The sequence below is a fragment of the Mauremys reevesii genome, linkage group 26 (assembly GCF_016161935.1).
Source record: "Mauremys reevesii isolate NIE-2019 linkage group 26, ASM1616193v1, whole genome shotgun sequence".
Classification (NCBI taxonomy): domain Eukaryota; kingdom Metazoa; phylum Chordata; order Testudines; family Geoemydidae; genus Mauremys; species Mauremys reevesii.
In genome coordinates this window covers 13,683,914-13,701,171 of record NC_052648.1, presented here as the reverse complement: position 1 = coordinate 13,701,171, position 17,258 = coordinate 13,683,914, and the positions used below count along the sequence as shown (strand labels likewise).

The 17,258-nt window shown below is 52.7% G+C and overlaps 1 protein-coding gene across 4 annotated transcripts in view; it reads left to right on the top strand.

The window, feature by feature from the left end:
• The window catches only part of KANK3 (KN motif and ankyrin repeat domains 3), a 48,022-nt gene extending 38,293 nt beyond the window's left edge, over positions 1-9,729 (top strand). Inside the window, exons 6-11 of one of the 4 annotated variants that reach the window (XM_039515744.1) lie at positions 368-455; positions 1,460-1,679; positions 2,944-3,086; positions 3,994-4,194; positions 5,112-5,210; positions 7,108-9,729. In XM_039515744.1, the coding sequence (XP_039371678.1) occupies positions 368-455; positions 1,460-1,679; positions 2,944-3,086; positions 3,994-4,194; positions 5,112-5,210; positions 7,108-7,161 (805 nt within the window). In that variant the 3' untranslated portion in view covers positions 7,162-9,729. Of the gene's footprint in view, positions 1-367; positions 456-1,459; positions 1,680-2,943; positions 3,087-3,993; positions 4,195-5,111; positions 5,211-5,919; positions 7,002-7,107 lie in introns of those variants that run through there. The other 3 variants (XM_039515745.1, XM_039515743.1, XM_039515746.1) reach the window with 3 other exon arrangements.
• The last annotated feature ends 7,529 nt before the right edge of the window (positions 9,730-17,258 follow it).

Sequence of the window (17,258 nt, the reverse complement as noted above, 5' to 3'; positions counted from 1 at the left end):
GGTTCAGGGCTCTCTCCACTCATGCATGGAAGCAGCACGTGGATCATTTTCTTTTCCCCTAACAATCCTTTGAGTCTATTGCTGATGAATTCCACCCCCCCCACACTTTGTGCTTTAATGAGCAACTAACTTAGCTGCTGAAACCCCCCCAGCCTGTCCTGCCAGAGACTTAAAAGCAGCTCCTGGCTGTGCCCTGAGGCATGGCTAGAAGCTGGCGTGATGTTTAGGCACACGCCCGTCAGGAACTCTAGGATCAGGTTGTTAGCCAGCCGCTGCGCCCGCTCGAGGCTGCCCGTGCTGTTCTGCAGGCCACCTCCGTCTCTGGGGTAACGCTGCAGACAGCTCCGTCCCCCACTGCTTTTCACAGGTTTGAACTGAGCCCAAGGATGAGAGAGGCCTGCATGATCGTGAAGCACCACCTCAGCCATCCCAGCGCCGTGAAGAGCAAAGAGGTGGTGAGTAGGGGGGGTGCCGAGAGGTGAAACCGCTGGGCTCGCCCTCGGTGAGATGGAGACCCACAGTCGGGGGTGTTCTCCCCAAAGAGGCTTCTGTTAGGTCATCAGAGCCTGGATCCACAAACCCCTCTGCAACCCCTTGTACTGCTGGGCCCCACGGCTAGAGCCCATAATCGGCCACACTGAGCGCAAGGAAAAGGTGTGTGAGCCAGGACAATGGAAGACTAGTTGTTCCCCTGCATGCCACATGCTAGACGCCCTGCTCGCCCCAGAGCGCCCCTTTGGGGGTTGCTCTAGTGCAGAAGGAATTGTTCTGGGCAGGTCTCTGGCCTGTGTCATGCAGGAGGTCAGACGAGATGATCACCGTGGGTCTCTCTGGCCTAGGAATCTCTGAATCCCACCCCCAACCCCTCCCTGTCCTCCTCTGTGCTGCAGCCTTGGAGTCATGGTCTGAGTCACTAACCCCTCCTCCCGGCTGGGCTCAGCCTGACATTCCAGGCATCACAGACCCTAAGAGATTGGAGGCCGAACCGCCCGTGCTCCCTGCACACACAGTCCCCTCAGCATGCTGGGAAAGCCCTGAGGGCAGGTATAGAGCCAGCTGCTGCTGCCTGCTACCCATGTCTCCAGACATCTGTGCCTTCCCTCCTGGGGCTCCCTGCCCGTGTCCACTCCCCGCCCAGGGAATGCCTAGCGCCATGTGTAAGGCTTCAGTCCAGAGGGTTCGGCCCTGGCCTGTCACCCAGGGCCTTGGTGCAGCTCAGATATGTGCCATGTTCTCGAGGGGGAGGGGGAGGGAATTGCACTGCTTTGTATTTGTGGCAATGGGAGGACTTGGCTGGGGATGGCGCAGCCTCGGCCACAGCTGCTCGTGGGAACTCTGGCTCCCCGGGCTTCGTGTTAGGGCGAAGCTTAGCTGAGGAAGTGTTGAGAGCAGCCACAGCATTGGCCAGCAAGCACGTTCCCTTGGAGAGAAGCATTTCCCAGCCCTTCTCCTTGCCCAGCTGTCCAGCAGCAGCATCCTCCTCCAGGAGTGGTTCCGAGTGTCCAGCCAGAAGTCCTCCGTCCCAGAGATGGTCGCCAACCACCTCCTGGCCTTCGCGGAGGCCTCTCCGGGGATGCTGGCCCACGTGGTCAATCTCTCGGACGGGAACGGGAACACAGCTCTCCACTACAGCGTCTCACACTCCAACTTCCAGATCGTGCAGCTGCTCCTGGACACAGGTTAGTAGGGCAAAATGCCCTCTGCTTACCCCGGGCGTGATGTGACCCTGTCCGGTCCCGAAGTGGGGATGGCTCAGCTGGGGGTTCTGCACTAGGAGACGGGAGCGGAGACCTTGGTTCCCTTTCCAACAGCTGCCGTGCTCCCCGGGCCCCTCTTGGCTGCTGCTCCTGAGCCCTCCCATGAAACACACCCAGCCAGGAGCCCTGACCCACCGCCTCCTCCCGACTGCCTCCCTCTCCTAGCGCCCCCTAGCGGCCAGGCTCTCGCCCGAGAAACTAGCCTGTGCTCGAGGTGTAGAACGCATCACTGGCCCATGCCCTGGGGTTACAGAGACATGTCAGGTGAATTAGGCCTGAAAATGAACCTACTACACAGGCATTTCCCTGCCCTCAGCATCCATTCCAGGGTCCCCAGATCCTCTGCCCACAGATTCCTGCAGTGGTAGAATCTGATGCAGGAATGCTGCCCATGGGCACTGCAGGGCGGGTGCAGTGACAAACACACGGACGGGGTCTTGGTGTCTGTGCTGTGACAAGGGGCCTGATCTCGCTGCCCTCATTCATGCCCAACCTGCAGTCCAAGGTGCCACCTGTGTACAGAGAGCAAGACGCAGCCCAGGCAGTGGCCATTGCAGGGGCATGTAAAAGTGGGTCCCTGTGCAGAACACTGTTCAGTGCCACCATTAGACATTTGTCATGAGCCCAGGTAGCTGAAATAGCTTCGGCGGGCCCTGAGGTCGCCCACCCCTGGCAGGGTGGGGAACAGAACAGGAGATTCCATGCAGCAGCAGATCCTCCAGTCCCAGTCTTGCTCCACTCCCTGCGTGGAGCCGCTCAGGGCTCTGTGCTGCACAGAGCATGTCAAACCTCCTCTGTAGCCCCAGGAACCCAGCAAGGGGTTCCCCGCAGGACCGCAGCTGTGGAGGAGGGGGCTGGGTTTGCCCTTACATGCCCAGCAAACATGTACCATAGGGCAACATCAAGGGAACAAGGCCTTTCCAAACCGCAGAGCATCCCCGGCGAGTGCGCCTGAGACGGGTGGGGGCCATGCGGTCTGTGGCTGTGCCTTGGCCTAGCAGTGCAGCGCATCCACGGCACAGGGAGCATTGCCATCCGGAATCCAGACTTCCCAGCGCACAATAGCTCGGCACCAGCAGCTCCTTGACTTGAGACAAGCTCTTGGAATCAGAGCCGAGGGCAGTTTTGCTGCTGAACGTGCCGGCCTGCTGGGGTCTCCAGCGCTCCCCCACTTCTCTTTCTGCAGGGGTCTGCAACGTTGACCATCAGAATAAAGCCGGCTACACAGCCCTCATGCTGGCAGCTCTGGCGTCGGTGGAGCATGAAGATGACATGAACGTTGTCAGGAGACTTTTCAGCATGGGAAACGTCAACGCCAAGGCAAGCCAGGTCAGTGCTAGGAGGGCTGCTCCCTGCAACCGTCACCTCCACTCTAAACCCCCAGATTCAGCCCGGCTGAGCTCCCAGGCCGGGCCTCTGGCCTCGACCGACCGTTGGAAAGAACAGCTTGTGAGCAGGTGGGCCGGCTCACCTGAGTGACAGGGCTTGTTTCTGTCCCCTGATTGGTTGCCCTAAGCTTCGGAAGCCGCTCGTGCTTTGGACCAAAACAAGCTTTGTTTTCCCCCCCAGTGAGCTCTGGGTGGGACAGGCTGGCTGCAGGCGGCTCCCACACAGAGCCGGGAACACAAGCCAAGCCAGCCTACTCCCAGATAGCGCTTGTCACCGTAAGCAGCTGCTGGCCGGATCCTGCGTGTGCTCAGTGCTGAGCTCCCAGTGCTCTGTCGCTGGCAGGACCAAGCATTTTCCTAATTTGGATTTGCCTTCTGGGTGAAGCTGCCCCTGTCCCGTGCCTGGGACCCCGAGGGAACCAGGACTGGGGGGGAAACGGTAGCTGGCAGACTTGGGGGATAGGCAAAGCCGAGCAGGTCCTCGGGGGAGAAGACCCCGGGGAAGTGGAGAGAATCCCTCCTCCCCCTGTCGGGCACATGAGCCATGGCTGAGTAGCCCCTGTCCTCTCCCTGCAGTCATTACCCCCTCTGGCCTAGGGTGACCAGACAGCAAGTGTGAAAAATCGGGATGGGGTGGGGGTAATAGGAACCTATATAAGAAAAAGACCCAAAAATCGGGACTGTCCCTATAAAATCGGGACATCTGGTCTCCCTACTCTGGCCTAGTATGAGTCTGTAGGTCCTGGGCACTTGTCTGTCTAGGAGAGCGTCCAGCTGTTACTAATATCCCCTCTCCCAGCTGGAGGGGACCATGCCAGGTCTCTTCTCACCTCTCCTCTCGCTTGCAGGCCGGCCAGACGGCGCTGATGCTGGCGGTCAGCCATGGCAGGCAGGAGATGGTCGAAGCCGTGCTGGCCTGTGGAGCCGACGTCAACCTGCAGGATGAGGAGGGCTCCACAGCCCTGATGTGCGCCTGCGAGCACGGGCGAGTAGAGACTGTGAGGCTGCTCCTGGCCCAGCCAGCTTGTGACATCTCCATTGTGGATAACGTAAGTCACTGCCTGCCCCACTCGCCCCCAGGGACCATAGTGCTGGGTTCTCACCACTGCTGCGTTATGCTGCATACGCTGATGTGCTGCCACCTCGCCAGTTCCCTGCATGACAGAGCTGGATGAATCGCTCCTGCCTGGGGATTTTCACCTTGTGTTGGCCTGCAAATTATCCACAAACAGAGTTTGATTTTTCCCAGTGTGTTTGTGCTCAGTGATTGTTTGACTAACCCCTTTATGTGAACAAACCTCAGCCTGTCGGGAGTTCACAAACCGTCCACTTGGACTAGTCACTGTACATGGCATCCGGCTGATCATCTGCAGCCTCGGGTGCCTGCCTGACTAACAGGGACTAGTGCACAGTGCATGCCCTTGTTTGCAAGTGAAACCAGGTATTGTAAAGAACAGCTGAGCCCCGAACATTCAGAGACTGCAAGGCCAGAAGGGCCCATAGTCTGATTTGTACAACACAGGCCAGAGAACTGCCCCATGGAAGCACATGGAAACACAAACCCATTCAAACAAACAGCCCACACCTAGGGAGCCAACCCGGCTGAAGCCGGCAGCTGCTTGGAGGCAGAATGAAAGCATTGCTGTGCGGGTTTCACCCGGCCCTGTCACACCTGCACTCCACGGTCAGTCCAAAAGCAGGAGGGGAGGTGGGTCTGGCAGGCCCTGCTTTTGGACTGAACCATGCCTGTCCCCATTTAGCACCTGTCTCCTGTGTCATCCCACCATCCGTTATTCCAGCCCTGGACCTTCACCTGGGAGAGAAGTTCCATAACTTGCTCAGCCTGTCAGGCCCTGGCTGTTGCTGCCTGTTCCAAGGCGTTGGAAGCGCCAAATGTTCAGTATTGTGTCACACCAAGTCTCCTGCTGGGAGCTCTCTGAGGAACCCTTTTCCTTTTCTTCCCTAGGATGGGAACAATGCCGTGGCCATCGCTCTGGAGGCCGGTCACAGCAACATTGCAGTATTGATGTACGCCCACCTCAACAACTCCAAGGCACAGTCACCCGTAAGTAACCGAAGGCTCCCCCAGTGGAAACCATGACAGCTTTGGCCCCATCCAGACCGTCCAAAGTGCTATGCAGGAAACACGTCACCGTGCTCACCGGGACCTGCTGAAAGCGCAGTCCGGACATTTCCCGAGCTGGCTTTTAAATGCAATTGGCTGCTGAACTCTCACTGGGTGATAGGCCAGGGTGGTTAGCACAGGGCCCAGCATCGGCCCTCTCCAAGCGGGGAGGCTTATGGAAACCTGAGACAACAGCAGGGTGAACTGACTGCAAATAAATCCAGCCTGGATCTCTCAGGAACTGAACTCTCTGCTGCCAGCTTATAAAGGGAGGGATCTTGCCGGGGGGCTCAGGGAGGAATAACAAGAAGTCACCCAATGGACCTGCCCAAAGGCAAGGTTAAAATGGATAGGAACTAACCTTTCCCATCAAGGCTAGTGGCGAGGTCTCCCAAGGGAAGTGGTGAAAGCCCTGGCCTTCGAATTGTTTAAACCTTGAGCAAGACCGAGCTCCAGGGTGGGCTCTGTGGGGACCGGCCTGCCCAGGCTGAGGGAGAATGATCTGTACTGAATATATTAGGAATTGTTAAGGGGGCAGAACAAAAGCTGGGACTTCCCATATATGCGAGAACTATTCATGAGAAGATAAGAACGACCACACTGGGCCAGACCAAAGGTCCATCTAGCCCAGTATCCTGTCTTCCGACAGTGGCCAGGTGCTTCAGAGGAATTGACAGAACAGGGCAATCGTCAAGTGATCTGCTCTACAATGTGTGTGAAACAGGCTTCTGACACCCAGGAAAGGGGGAATTCGGAAAAGGCGTCTTTCTGAATGGCCTCAGAACTATGGGCCACCCACCGCAATGAGAGTTTGTGCTAAGTTCGCACTTGGTGTTTCATTGGCTTAGTGTGCTGTCACTCAACCACCTGATGGAGAGACCGGGGAGGGGTGGAGTTCTAAGGAACATCCCAGAAGTTCCTCTCTAGTGCTCAGCTCTTCTGAAATGCAGTTGTTATTTCTCCATCTTGCCTCTAGACTCAGGAATTATTGCTGTCAATCAGCTTTACCTAGTGCCCCAATGACACACGCATGCAAATGCATGTAAATTACAATACATGGCAGGAAAGCAGAATCTAGGAAGTAAATTACATTATTCTATTTGAAATAATTATTAAACTGTACGTGATTTTCTGTTGTTTGGCATTGATTGTATTAGAAAGTTGGACGAACTTCCAGAATTGTCAGTATATGTCCTAGCGCTGCCGCACTGACACACTAGGAAGACTAAGAGCTAGGCTGGCATTTCTCAGAGTGGTTCTTAGCTGGGATGCATATTTTGGGTGAAAGTTTGAAGCAGCCATTAGGGAGTTCTCTGCATTTGGAAGCAGAGAGGTAATTTCATGCACTCAGATATATTTTCAGATGCTTTTTTTTTCACTTAGTTGACTCTGAAGCAGCATCAGACTTTTAATTGTGTCCTGTGCCTGGGCCAGGGGTAAGGAGCCACTCTGCTGAATTGATGAAATTGGAAGAGATTTTTTTTTTAAACCTATCCATGCTGTTCTTGGCGTTCTCCCCAGGGGCTCTCCCAGAGATGCCCAGCTGGGTTACACCCAAGAGAAGGGGTGACTCATAATGTAGATGAAAAATTCTCATAAGGCATCAACAAGGAATTGGCTACTGAGCAGAGCTCAGGCACGGCTTTGCATGCTCCCCAGACTGAACTGCTGGGGCCTGTCCTCCCACTGCCCTAGCTGAACAGGGCACCGGGGGCTGGAGCAAGAGGATCTTCCCCTTTGGTCCCACACGCAGGAATACCGGTGGGGCGGAGGAGGAGGCTGTTGTTTCTGCATCCTAGAAAAGTTTAGTGACTGATGTTCTCTCTCTCTGCATCAGGGGACCCCACCGCTAGCCTTGAAGAGCTCTAGCAACCTAATGAAGAAACATTAGAGCAGCCTTCACATCCCAGGCGGCTGGATTCTCCGGGCACTCACTCCTCATCGTCCTGAAAATGGAAACTCCCCCATAATCTCATCACGTCCAAGAACTCGGGCCCAATCCCCCAAGGGCCCGTGTGTTTAAATTCCTGTCAAGTGTGCCAGGCATCTATTCTCAGCCTAATTAACCCAATCTCCACTGGAGGGAAGCAGCTGGCACTAATCTGTGTCATGGGGGCTGCTGTAGAGTGAAACAGAGGGTCACTTCCAGCATTTCCTCTCTTCTCCCCACCTTGATGCTCGTCTAGGCTAAACCGGGCAAGTCGCCCTACCCGGGCCAGCCATGAGCACTATTTCTAACAGCATACCTAGAGCTGGTAGAAAGGTTGGGTTTCATCATGGAAATTTTCAGCAAAAATAGGAAAAAATCATCTACATCTACATTTTCCACAGAAAATTTCAATTTTTCAGTGGAAATTTGAATTCCAAAATACCTGAGGCTGAAAACAAACCAAAAGACCAAAAATAAAAAGTTTGATTGGGAAATGCAGCTGTAGCTGTGGTTGCTCAGGTCCCATTCTTCTCTCCGGGCTGTATTGTTCTGCTGCTTTATGACACGTAGGCTCTGTTGTACCAAGAATTCTTATGTAACATTTGAAACATAACAACTGGTGGGGGTGGCTGTGCTGCTGGTCACTGCCCTGCATCCTGGCTCTGCCTTGCTCCCAGTTCCTGCAAGATGTCTGACTGCCAGTTCCTGCCCTTGCCATGCATATGCATAAGTTCATTAGCATACCCCACACATCTTTCCTTTTTTTTTAAAAAACAACTAAAGAAACGAATACCCTCATTGTTCATGCATTGGTGAGACGTGATTCTGCTGCTGCTCAGCAGCTTTCAATGAGTCTTTTTGGGTTTTTTACCACTGTGTTGTAATTGTTCTCACCTCCGCTGGGCGTCTTGGAGCAGCATCAGTTTCCTGTGGTCATGGCGGTGTGTTTCCCAGATCACCGACCCAGGCATCCAGTGATCTTGTGTCTGAGAGTCCCAGCAGCTGACATCACTTTGGTATGTGTCAGTGTTGTTATCAGGATGTTCCTAGTTTGGTGTGTAGGTGGGTTTACTGTTAAGTTCTGCACTGTCTGTGGAGGTAGCTCATCCGGGACATTTATCATCAGTACCAGTAAGAGATGCTTATGGCTCTGCCGCAACAAAAATCCTTGTTTTGATCTCGTGTGATCTTGGAGCAACCGGACAAATCACCTCAGCCTTATCCCCCATGCACCATTATTCCAAATGTTAACAGATTCTCCAGGGCGTTGTTCCCTCGGGTGCACCGCGGTTTTGTCATAGTAGCACATTTTTATGCCTTCATCTTTCTTTCCTTCTGCACCTGTTTGTGCCTCTGTTCTTTAGCTGCACCCTGTTTAATTTGAGGCTGAGGAAGTTGATTTTGTACCTGACATCCTAGCACAAGCTCTACAGGCGACTTACCACATTCTAAACACTCTGAATTTGCCTGCCCCATTTTCAAGCCCATTATCCTGCAGGTATTTAGAAGTCGTATATTCAAATCATGTGCATCTGCACAAGGCTTGAAGTCTCTGCTCACAGGTTGAGATCCATTGTCAGTCCCCACTACCTGTGAAATCCCAAATCTGGCAAAAGTCGCTTTGTGTTTCAATATGACCGGGTAGGATGTGGCATCCGTCCGTATTTCTACCTCTGGGTAGTTTGAGTTTGGATCCAATATAGCCACATAGTCTCTGTCCAGTAGGGTAAAGGTATCTGCTCTCACTGTGTCCCAAACACCGGCTGACACATCTATATTTAACAGTGATTCTTTGGCTGTGGCTGGCCTATGGGTTTGACATGTGGCACAGGTATTTACCATATCAGTGATGTCATCATTCATGCCTGGCCAATCGAGTGCTCCCCATGCCCTTCTTTTGCATATCTCTCTATCCAGGTTTGCTGTATTAATTTTCATGCACTCTAGTCCGCTGCCATTCCACACCACTAAGTAACAGTTTTCTCGTATTTTTTGTTGTATCAGCCAGGTTATCTATGAAGTTGCCCAGCCAAGTCACCAAACCTATAAACCTTTGTAAGTCTTTCGTTTGCTTTGGGTTTGGCATCCTAAGGATGCTTTTGCTAGATCAGGCCTGACACCACTTTCTGACAAGATTTCCCCTGTACAGAGAAGTTCTGTCTTCATGAACTGGCACTTTCCTTTGTCCCTGGCGAGCTGCTGAATAGTCGCAAGCCTTGCATAGTGTTCCTGTTCTGCAGTGCCCCAGATGAAAATATCATTATGTGACCTTGACACCTTCAGTGCCATCCAGTAAAAACGCATGGTTCTATGGCAGAGGTGGGCAAACTACGGCCCACGGGCCACATCTGGTCCTGCCTGGCCCCTGAGCTCCCAGCCGGGGAGACCAGCCCCGGCCCCTCCCCCGCTGTCCCCCCTCCCCCGCAGCCACGCCACCGTGCAGGCAGCACTCTGGGCGGTGGGGTTGGGTGCTCCTGCAGGGCAGCTTGTCTGGCTCTGGCCGGGCGGTGTGGCTTCCAGACATGCTGCGCTGAGCGGCATGGTAAGGGGCTGGGGGATTGGAAATGGGTGGAGGTTTGGGGGGGGAGGGGGTTGGATAAGCATGGGAGGCCTGTCAGAGGGTGGGGGTGTGTGGATAGGGGTCAGGGGACAAGGAACGGGGGGTTGGATAGGCATGGGGTCCCGCAGGGCTTGTCAGGGTGCGGGGGTGTGGAGAGGGGTCAGGGAGGTAGTCAGGGGACTGGGAGCAGGGGGGTTGGTTGGGGGTGGGGTCCCGGGGGCATTTAGGGGTGGGGAGTCCTGGGAAGGGGCGGTTAGGGGACAAGGAGCAGGGGGGGATGGATGGGTCGGGGGTTCTGAGGGGGGCAGGAAGTGGAAGGGGGTGGATAGGGGGCAGGGAGCAGGCTGTTTCAGGAGGCACAGCCTTCCCTACCCAGCCCTCCATACAGTTTTGCAACCTCAGTGTGGTCCTCGGGCCAAAAAGTTTGCCACCCCTGTTCTATGGAATGCTCCAGGTACAGAGCAGATTCCGAAAGGTAGACGTTTGAAGCAGTATCTGCCAAAAGGAGTGTTACAATACTGCACACAGCCGTGAGCTCTAAGAGATCTAGAATGGTGAAAATGTTGGCACCCGCCATCTCTCCCAAGAGTTCCTCTTGGTCAGTGTGTGATAATGCTCCCGTCTTATGTTAGTGTTTAATTCCAGGGGTTTGAGACACAAGCGCAAAGATCCAGATTTCTTTTGTACTATCACCAGTCTGTGGGTTCCTCAACCCTTTCTGTTACTTCCATGGCTTGGAGACATTGCAGTTCTTGCTGGAGTCTGCCTCTCAGGGCCACAGGTACCTTCCTGGCTGTGTGTATAACAGGGTTTGCATCCTTCTTCAAAGTTATTTTATGCATGACTGCCAATTTCCCCAAGCCTTTGAACACATCTGTATCTGTATCTACTAAAGTTTTGATGCCTCACAACAAGCTGTGTCCTGTATTAATCAGCTTGCATATTAGTCCCAACTGTTGACCTGATTCCAGGCCCAATATAGGTGTTCTGTGTCCTATCAGAAAGGTGTACTTAGTCTTTTCTTTCTTATATGTGAGAATGAGCCAGCATCAGCCCACCACAGGACTATGGAGTCCATCACGAGCTGTCTGGACGTTTGCCTGTTTCATCAGTGGGGTCTTGTATTTTAAAGTTCACCACCATTGTGCTGGTTGTACATTCAATGCTTGTGTCTACGTTATCTGTGATTTGTGAGCCATTAGTATTACCAGCGATGAACCAGTTCTTGTCTACTGGCAGCTGTAGGGTGTCAACATACACTGCCTCCTCACTGGAGCTAGCACCATAGTCCTGGATTGCATCCACCGTTTACTATTGGCTGCATTGGTTAGCAAAATGGTTGTACTTGAGACACACACTGCACTTCTGTCCAAATGCTGGGCCTTGTTTGTACACAAGTTTGGCTCCACACGTCCCACGTTTGTTTGGAATGGCCCTTCCACGGAATTTTTTTTTTTTTTTGCCCTTTCTTATATTGATTGGTGTCAGTTTATCACTTTGTGAGTGTGCGTCTCCTTGTCCTGCACTGCAGTGACCTCCTGCACGATGTCCCTGGTACCCTCTTTGCTTAAAGCCTATATTTACAATTTTGCCTATTCTGCTGCTTTGCAGGTGTTCATGGCTTTCTCCAAAGTTAAGCCACGGTCTCTCAGTAGACATTCCTGTAGCTTTAGATCACTGCAGCCTGTCTCTAATCAAGGAATCTCTTTGGGCCCCAAAGAGGCAAGACCGGCTCTTGTGCTTAAAGTCTGTGACGTAACCCTCAATGCCTTTGTTTTCCTTTTGCATTCATGTGGAAAAAATGTAAGTTTCCTTCTTTCTAGGAATGCGATGAGTCTGAAATTGTGCTAGGACCTTATCAAAATCTTCACTGTCCTCAGGGGACAGCTAGAAGCTGTTAAAAAGATCTAGAGCTTCCCTTCCAGTTACAGTTAGCAACAAGGCTGCTTTCTGGGCTTCTACTCAAGGAGCCTGCATCTATTGCCACCATGTATAGAACAAACAATGCTTAAACCTCATCCAGGATTCCTCTACGTTCCCCATTAACCTGAGTTCCAGTAGTGGCTTTATGCCATCCTTTTTTTTTCTGCCTGTGTTGCAGAGGAGGTGTGTTTATGGAGCAGGGAGGGTGGGGAGCTCCTCTGATGTAAGGCTGCTTGAAACAATCCCTCTTTCCTTAACATGCTGCCTTTAAATGTTCTCCAGACAGTGCTCTCCTCTCTGGCCACTTCTGGTACCGCGTCTTGTTCGGCTACTTTATGAAACAGACGCTGTTTTATAGAAAGGATTTTATTTAGTGTTTGAAACATAATTCTGGGTGGTGGCTGTGTTACTGATCACTGCCCTGTGTTCTGGCTGCACCTGGTGCTCAATTCCTGCAAGATATCAGGCTACCTCTGCCTGGAGTTGTGCCTCAGCACATAGGCTGTGCTCCCTTGTTGAACTACACATCCCATGATGCACCAGTCTCCCCTCTTGGCAAAGTCCGTGGCCAGGGTGCATCATGGGAGATGTACTCCATCTGGTGAGGCAGGTCCATAGAGGATAATGGAGACGTGAAGCACGTGAACTACATCTCCCATGAGGCACCATGGCAGTATTTCCAAATCAAAATACTTTGGTTTTCAGGCATTCAGTTTTTCAACCAAAAAATCTGACATTTCTGTAGGAGAACCTGCACTTTTAATGAAAAAAATGTGTTTTAGTTTAAAAACAGTTTCAATGGAAAATTAAATTACTAGTTTAATCATCTTGGCAGGAACTAGCTCTTGTGTTTGCTGTAGTGCACTGGTTCAGGAGGTGGCTAGAGTACCAGACTGGGCCACCCCATACCCATGAATCCACTCAGACTGGTCAGCTGGGGCTTTTTTGGAATTCTGACAGCTGTTCCTGCCTCCTCCCCCTTGGGGGCAGCCTCCTTCTCCCAATGGGGTTGGGGAGGGAGGCAGGGAAATTCCCTTTTGAACTCCCGCCCCCTGCTTTTAAAGAAGCTGGCAGCTTTTAGCTGTGAAGCTCCTCTTGCCCCTTACCCACCCTTCCCTCCAGCCCTGCCTGTGGGGAGGAGCACAGGGGCCAGAGGCAGCTGGGAAGGTTACATCAGTGAGTGAAAAGTGGAAGTAGCAGCTGACAGCGCAGCCAAGCTTGTGCGGGGAGGGGAAGGGCTAAGATTATAGGTCCATGGGGATGAATGCAGCTGGGATGGAGGAGGGCAACACACCCATGGAATGTAACAGCAAATATTGAAACCAGAGCAAGGCTTTCCTGGGACATATCACTACTGGGCTTTCAGGTTCTGCTGCTCAGCTACAGTGGAAGTGACCCCGCCAGTTTCCAGTAGCTGGGGGAGCAAAGGGCTGGCACTCCCAGAGACCTGCCACCTCACTTTACCCCCGTTTCCTTCACTGGGGCAGGAGCTGGACCTAGCCGCTGAAAATCATTGAGAAGCTCTAACCTGGAGCTTTGGTTATGCCCTCCGGAAGCAGCCTGAAAGGCAGGTGGAGAGACCCACTCCTTTCCCTTGATCTCCGCACAGGAGACACTGTGTGGGCCTCACACCAGCACTGCACCTTTGCACCTACAAGCCAACAAATCACAGTCCAGTGCCCCTTGCGCATGGGATGGGCTGGTATCTCTGATTCCAAGAGGGCCTGCTCACTTAGGCTTATATGGGAGTTAGGCACCTAAATTCATTTGAGGATCTGGTCCTTAGCCCCTTTTCAGCCCAATTTTTCACTCGGCCCTTCTCAAAGGACTCCAAACCTGCCAATCAGTGTTAAACGCCCTGCATGGCCGAACATACTCGCTTATAGGGTGTGTTACTGGCAACTGCACTGTGAGGTTTCACTAACTCTCGGAGGGGCCTCCTGCCAGCTATAAAAATCAGAATATTTGGTCATGAAAAATGTAAGTGGATTTGAAAAAGTGATCACCTCCTCTCGTGCACAGCAACGCTGTCCAGCAGCTCTGTGAAAAACCTTCCCGTCACATAGCAGGGGTGTGAGCTCAGAACAGCAAAGGCTGGGCCAGGACACACACACACGCCCTGGGGTTAGTAGACAACCATGCTGGGGCATTTGAGAGCTTACAGCTGGGTTTGTTACCATGTTATCAGTATAGAGCAGTGGTCCCAAAACTGTTCCTCTCCCCCTCCTGCTTACCAGTAATGGGATGTGTCCACATTCCCCCCACCCCAGCCTGGAGCCAAGTCGTGGCTGGGGGTGAGGACCATGGGCTGAGCCACGGCTGGGATCAGGGCCAGAGCGGAGCTGGCCTGGCCATTCCTTCACACCCCCATAGGGGAGCAGGCCCCCCAGTTTGGGGACCACTGGTATAGAGCCAGCAGTTCCAGCCTGACTCTCCCAGACCAGCTGTTATTGTTTGTCCCAACCAGACTTTGTCTGAGCCAAGTTTATAGAATCTGAGAACTGCTCTTCTGATGGGCAAAAGCCCAGAGCCTCAGAGGTATTTGGGCATCTAACCCCTATTGCTTTCAGTGGAAGTTAGGTGCCTAAATACCTTTAAGGATCTGGGCTGAGGCTCCCATGCGTGTTGCAGCAGGCCTGGGTCTGCTATACCCTGAAGTCGATGGAGGATGCTCACAGCAGCTTTCTAGTGCTCTGATTACACTTGCTTTGTATGTACCACCCATTAGAATGCCTTTGCCTGGTGTCTTTGCTAATATTTTAATATTGTTTATTTTTTAAAATATAAATAAAATGTAAAGTTAAATATATTTTAAAATCAAGTCAAGGTGCCATCAGCATCCCCTTAACCTTTAAGGCTGCCTCCAATTGAGGTGTCCAGAACCTGAACTTTACAGAACAAGGCGACCTGAGCTGGTTACCAGCTCGCTGTTTCACCTGATTTCTTCCAAGTTTATTATGCATTGGCTGAAGCAATTCTGCCTGGCTTCCCCCATTCAGTGGTCCAGGGGGTGTGGCCGGATGCAGGAATCACTGGGTGAAATATTCAGCTGTGTTGGGCAGGTCAACCTAGCAAAAATGGTCATGTCGGACTTTAAAATCTATGAATTAATTTCTCAGTTGCAATCCCTGGCCCCTTGTGCGGGTTAGACCAAGGCCCACATGGTTATACTGGAGGTCAGCTCAAGTGCTAGCGTGTGCACTCAGCACTTGCTGCTCCTATCGGTAGGGCCCTACCAAATTCACAGCCGTGAAATCTGATCCTTTGTGTACTTTTACCCCATACTGTTCAGAGTTCACAGGGGAGACCAGCGGTTCTGAGTGTGTGTGTGTGTGTGTGTGCGCACGCGCGCGCACGCGCCAGTCTTCCACCCAAAGGGAGGCTGCAAGGTTATTGCTGGAGGGATGGGGGGGTTGTAGTATTGTCACCCTTACTTCTGCGCTGCCTTCAGAGCTAGATGGCTGGAGAGTAGCAGCAGCTGCTGGCCAGGTACCCAGCTCCAAAGGCAGCACCCCTCCAGCAGCAGCACAGAAGGGTGGCAATACCATACTACACCACTCTTCTGCGCTGCTGCCTTCAGAGCTGGGCTCCCAGCCAGCAGCCACCGCTCTCCAGCTGCCCAGCTCTGAAGACAGCGCAGCAGCACACAAGTAAGAGTGGCAATACCACAACCTGGCTATAATAGTCTTGTGACTTTGGGGTCAGGACTCCTACAGTTACAACACTGTGAAATTTCAGATTTAAATATCTGAAATCATTAAATTTATTTTAAAAATCCTATGACAATGAAATTGACCAAAGTGGACCATGAATTTGGTAAGGCCCTACCTATCAGACCTGCTCAACCACCTTGGAATGGCCTGTCACTGCACTGCCTAATTCCCACAAACAGAATATAGACCAGTATTACAATTGTTCTCGTTCCTGCCAAGGCTGTGCTCTGCCAGAGGAACAACCCGGGGCTGGGGAACTCCTCCCATGCTCTAGCTCTGGTTAGTTAGTGAGGCCTGGCTCCACAAAGGGTCTTAGGCAGCACAATGCTGAACTTTTAGGCACCTAGTAAAATCACCAGGAGCGACAGTAGTAGCCACAAAGGCTGAGTCAGGCACCTGGGCTCCCTGTATGAAGGGAGAGGTGCCTTCGGCTGCTGTCCACAAAACCCAGCACAACAGGCAGGGATCTGCCTGAGCTAGCCAGTGGGCAATGCCAACCACAGGTGTGGGCTGAGCCCTGCTCCCTCACAGAGCTAAGCAGCTGAGTCCAGGGGGCAAGAATGGGAGCCTGCACAGCACACCCGGCGGGAGATCTCTTCTTCGAAGCCTTTCTCCCGCTCCAGCAGGACAGTCAACCTGGGGCTCCCACATCCCAGGCAAGTGCTGGGGTCAGTTATAATGTGGTGGCAGCACCTCCTCCTGCTAGAGTTTGAACTCGACCCAATCCAACAGGCAGGCTCTGAGCACACCTACCGGCCAGGACCCTGCCCACAACTCAGGGGGACGAAGGTCTCTCTTCCCCAGGTTTGTGAATTGCTTAGGCAAGGGACAGGCATTCAGATAGCTAACAGGGAGCAGCCCACATGCCCTGAGGGGACTTTTACCCTGAAAACTTAGGTGCCAAGTGAGGTTACAGGCCTACGGTGTGGGGTGGGAGCTTTGTGGATCAGAGTGGACCCAGAACCAGGACACAGGCCCCTTAAGTGCCCAAAAGCAGGATAAGTGTCCTAAGGCCACAGATCTACAGCCCCAGCTCTAAGTGACACACGACAGGGAGGGGACAAACCGGGGGGGGGGGGGGAGAGGGGGGGCAGAAGAGACACAGCAACAAGATCAGGCAGAGGATCATTGGCTGTGGGCACAACCAAGGGAGATTTGTTTTTATATTACAAATACACTGGCAGAGCCACGGCTAACTCATTCTCTATCGCTGTTGTGGCAGAAAAGGAACTGCCAGGTCAGGGGAGATCTTCTCTGCATAGGCTACGCTGAGGGGAAGCCTGCACAGAAGGCTGTGAAAATAAACAAATGGGGCATCATTAATGGAGGAGACTGGAGGCACCTCAGCAAGAGATTGGGCAGGTGGGAAGCAGGGACTTGTGTGCCAGAAGCAGCTGGAATTTGATGTCGGGCGGGGTGACAGTTATAGGATCAACAGGAGAGTGATTGACTGGATGGGGCAATGTCTGTCAAGTAAACCAGAAGGGAGGCTACAGCAGTCTCCCTGAGGTAAGGGGCCTGCATGCATATTTTAGCTCTAAGACGCAGATCCAAAAAAACACAGACTCTTGATGAGCCAGTCAAGATGCAGGTATTTGTACCCAGAATGGAGGGGAAAATGGCCCAGTCCTGATAACTCTGGGGTAACAGCCTACAGGAGGCAGAATGAGCTAGTGAAATGAATGTCAGGACACCTGGCTTCTTGGCCCAGCTCAGCTCTTGATCTGCTGGGGTGACCTTAGCCAAGTCCCCTTATTTCGTCCCTATGAGAAAATTGCACTGGTTTAACACTCACACCCAAAGTTCAACTGGTGCAAGTTACCCAGACACAGAAGCTCTTAGTTTAAGACCGGCACAGGTCA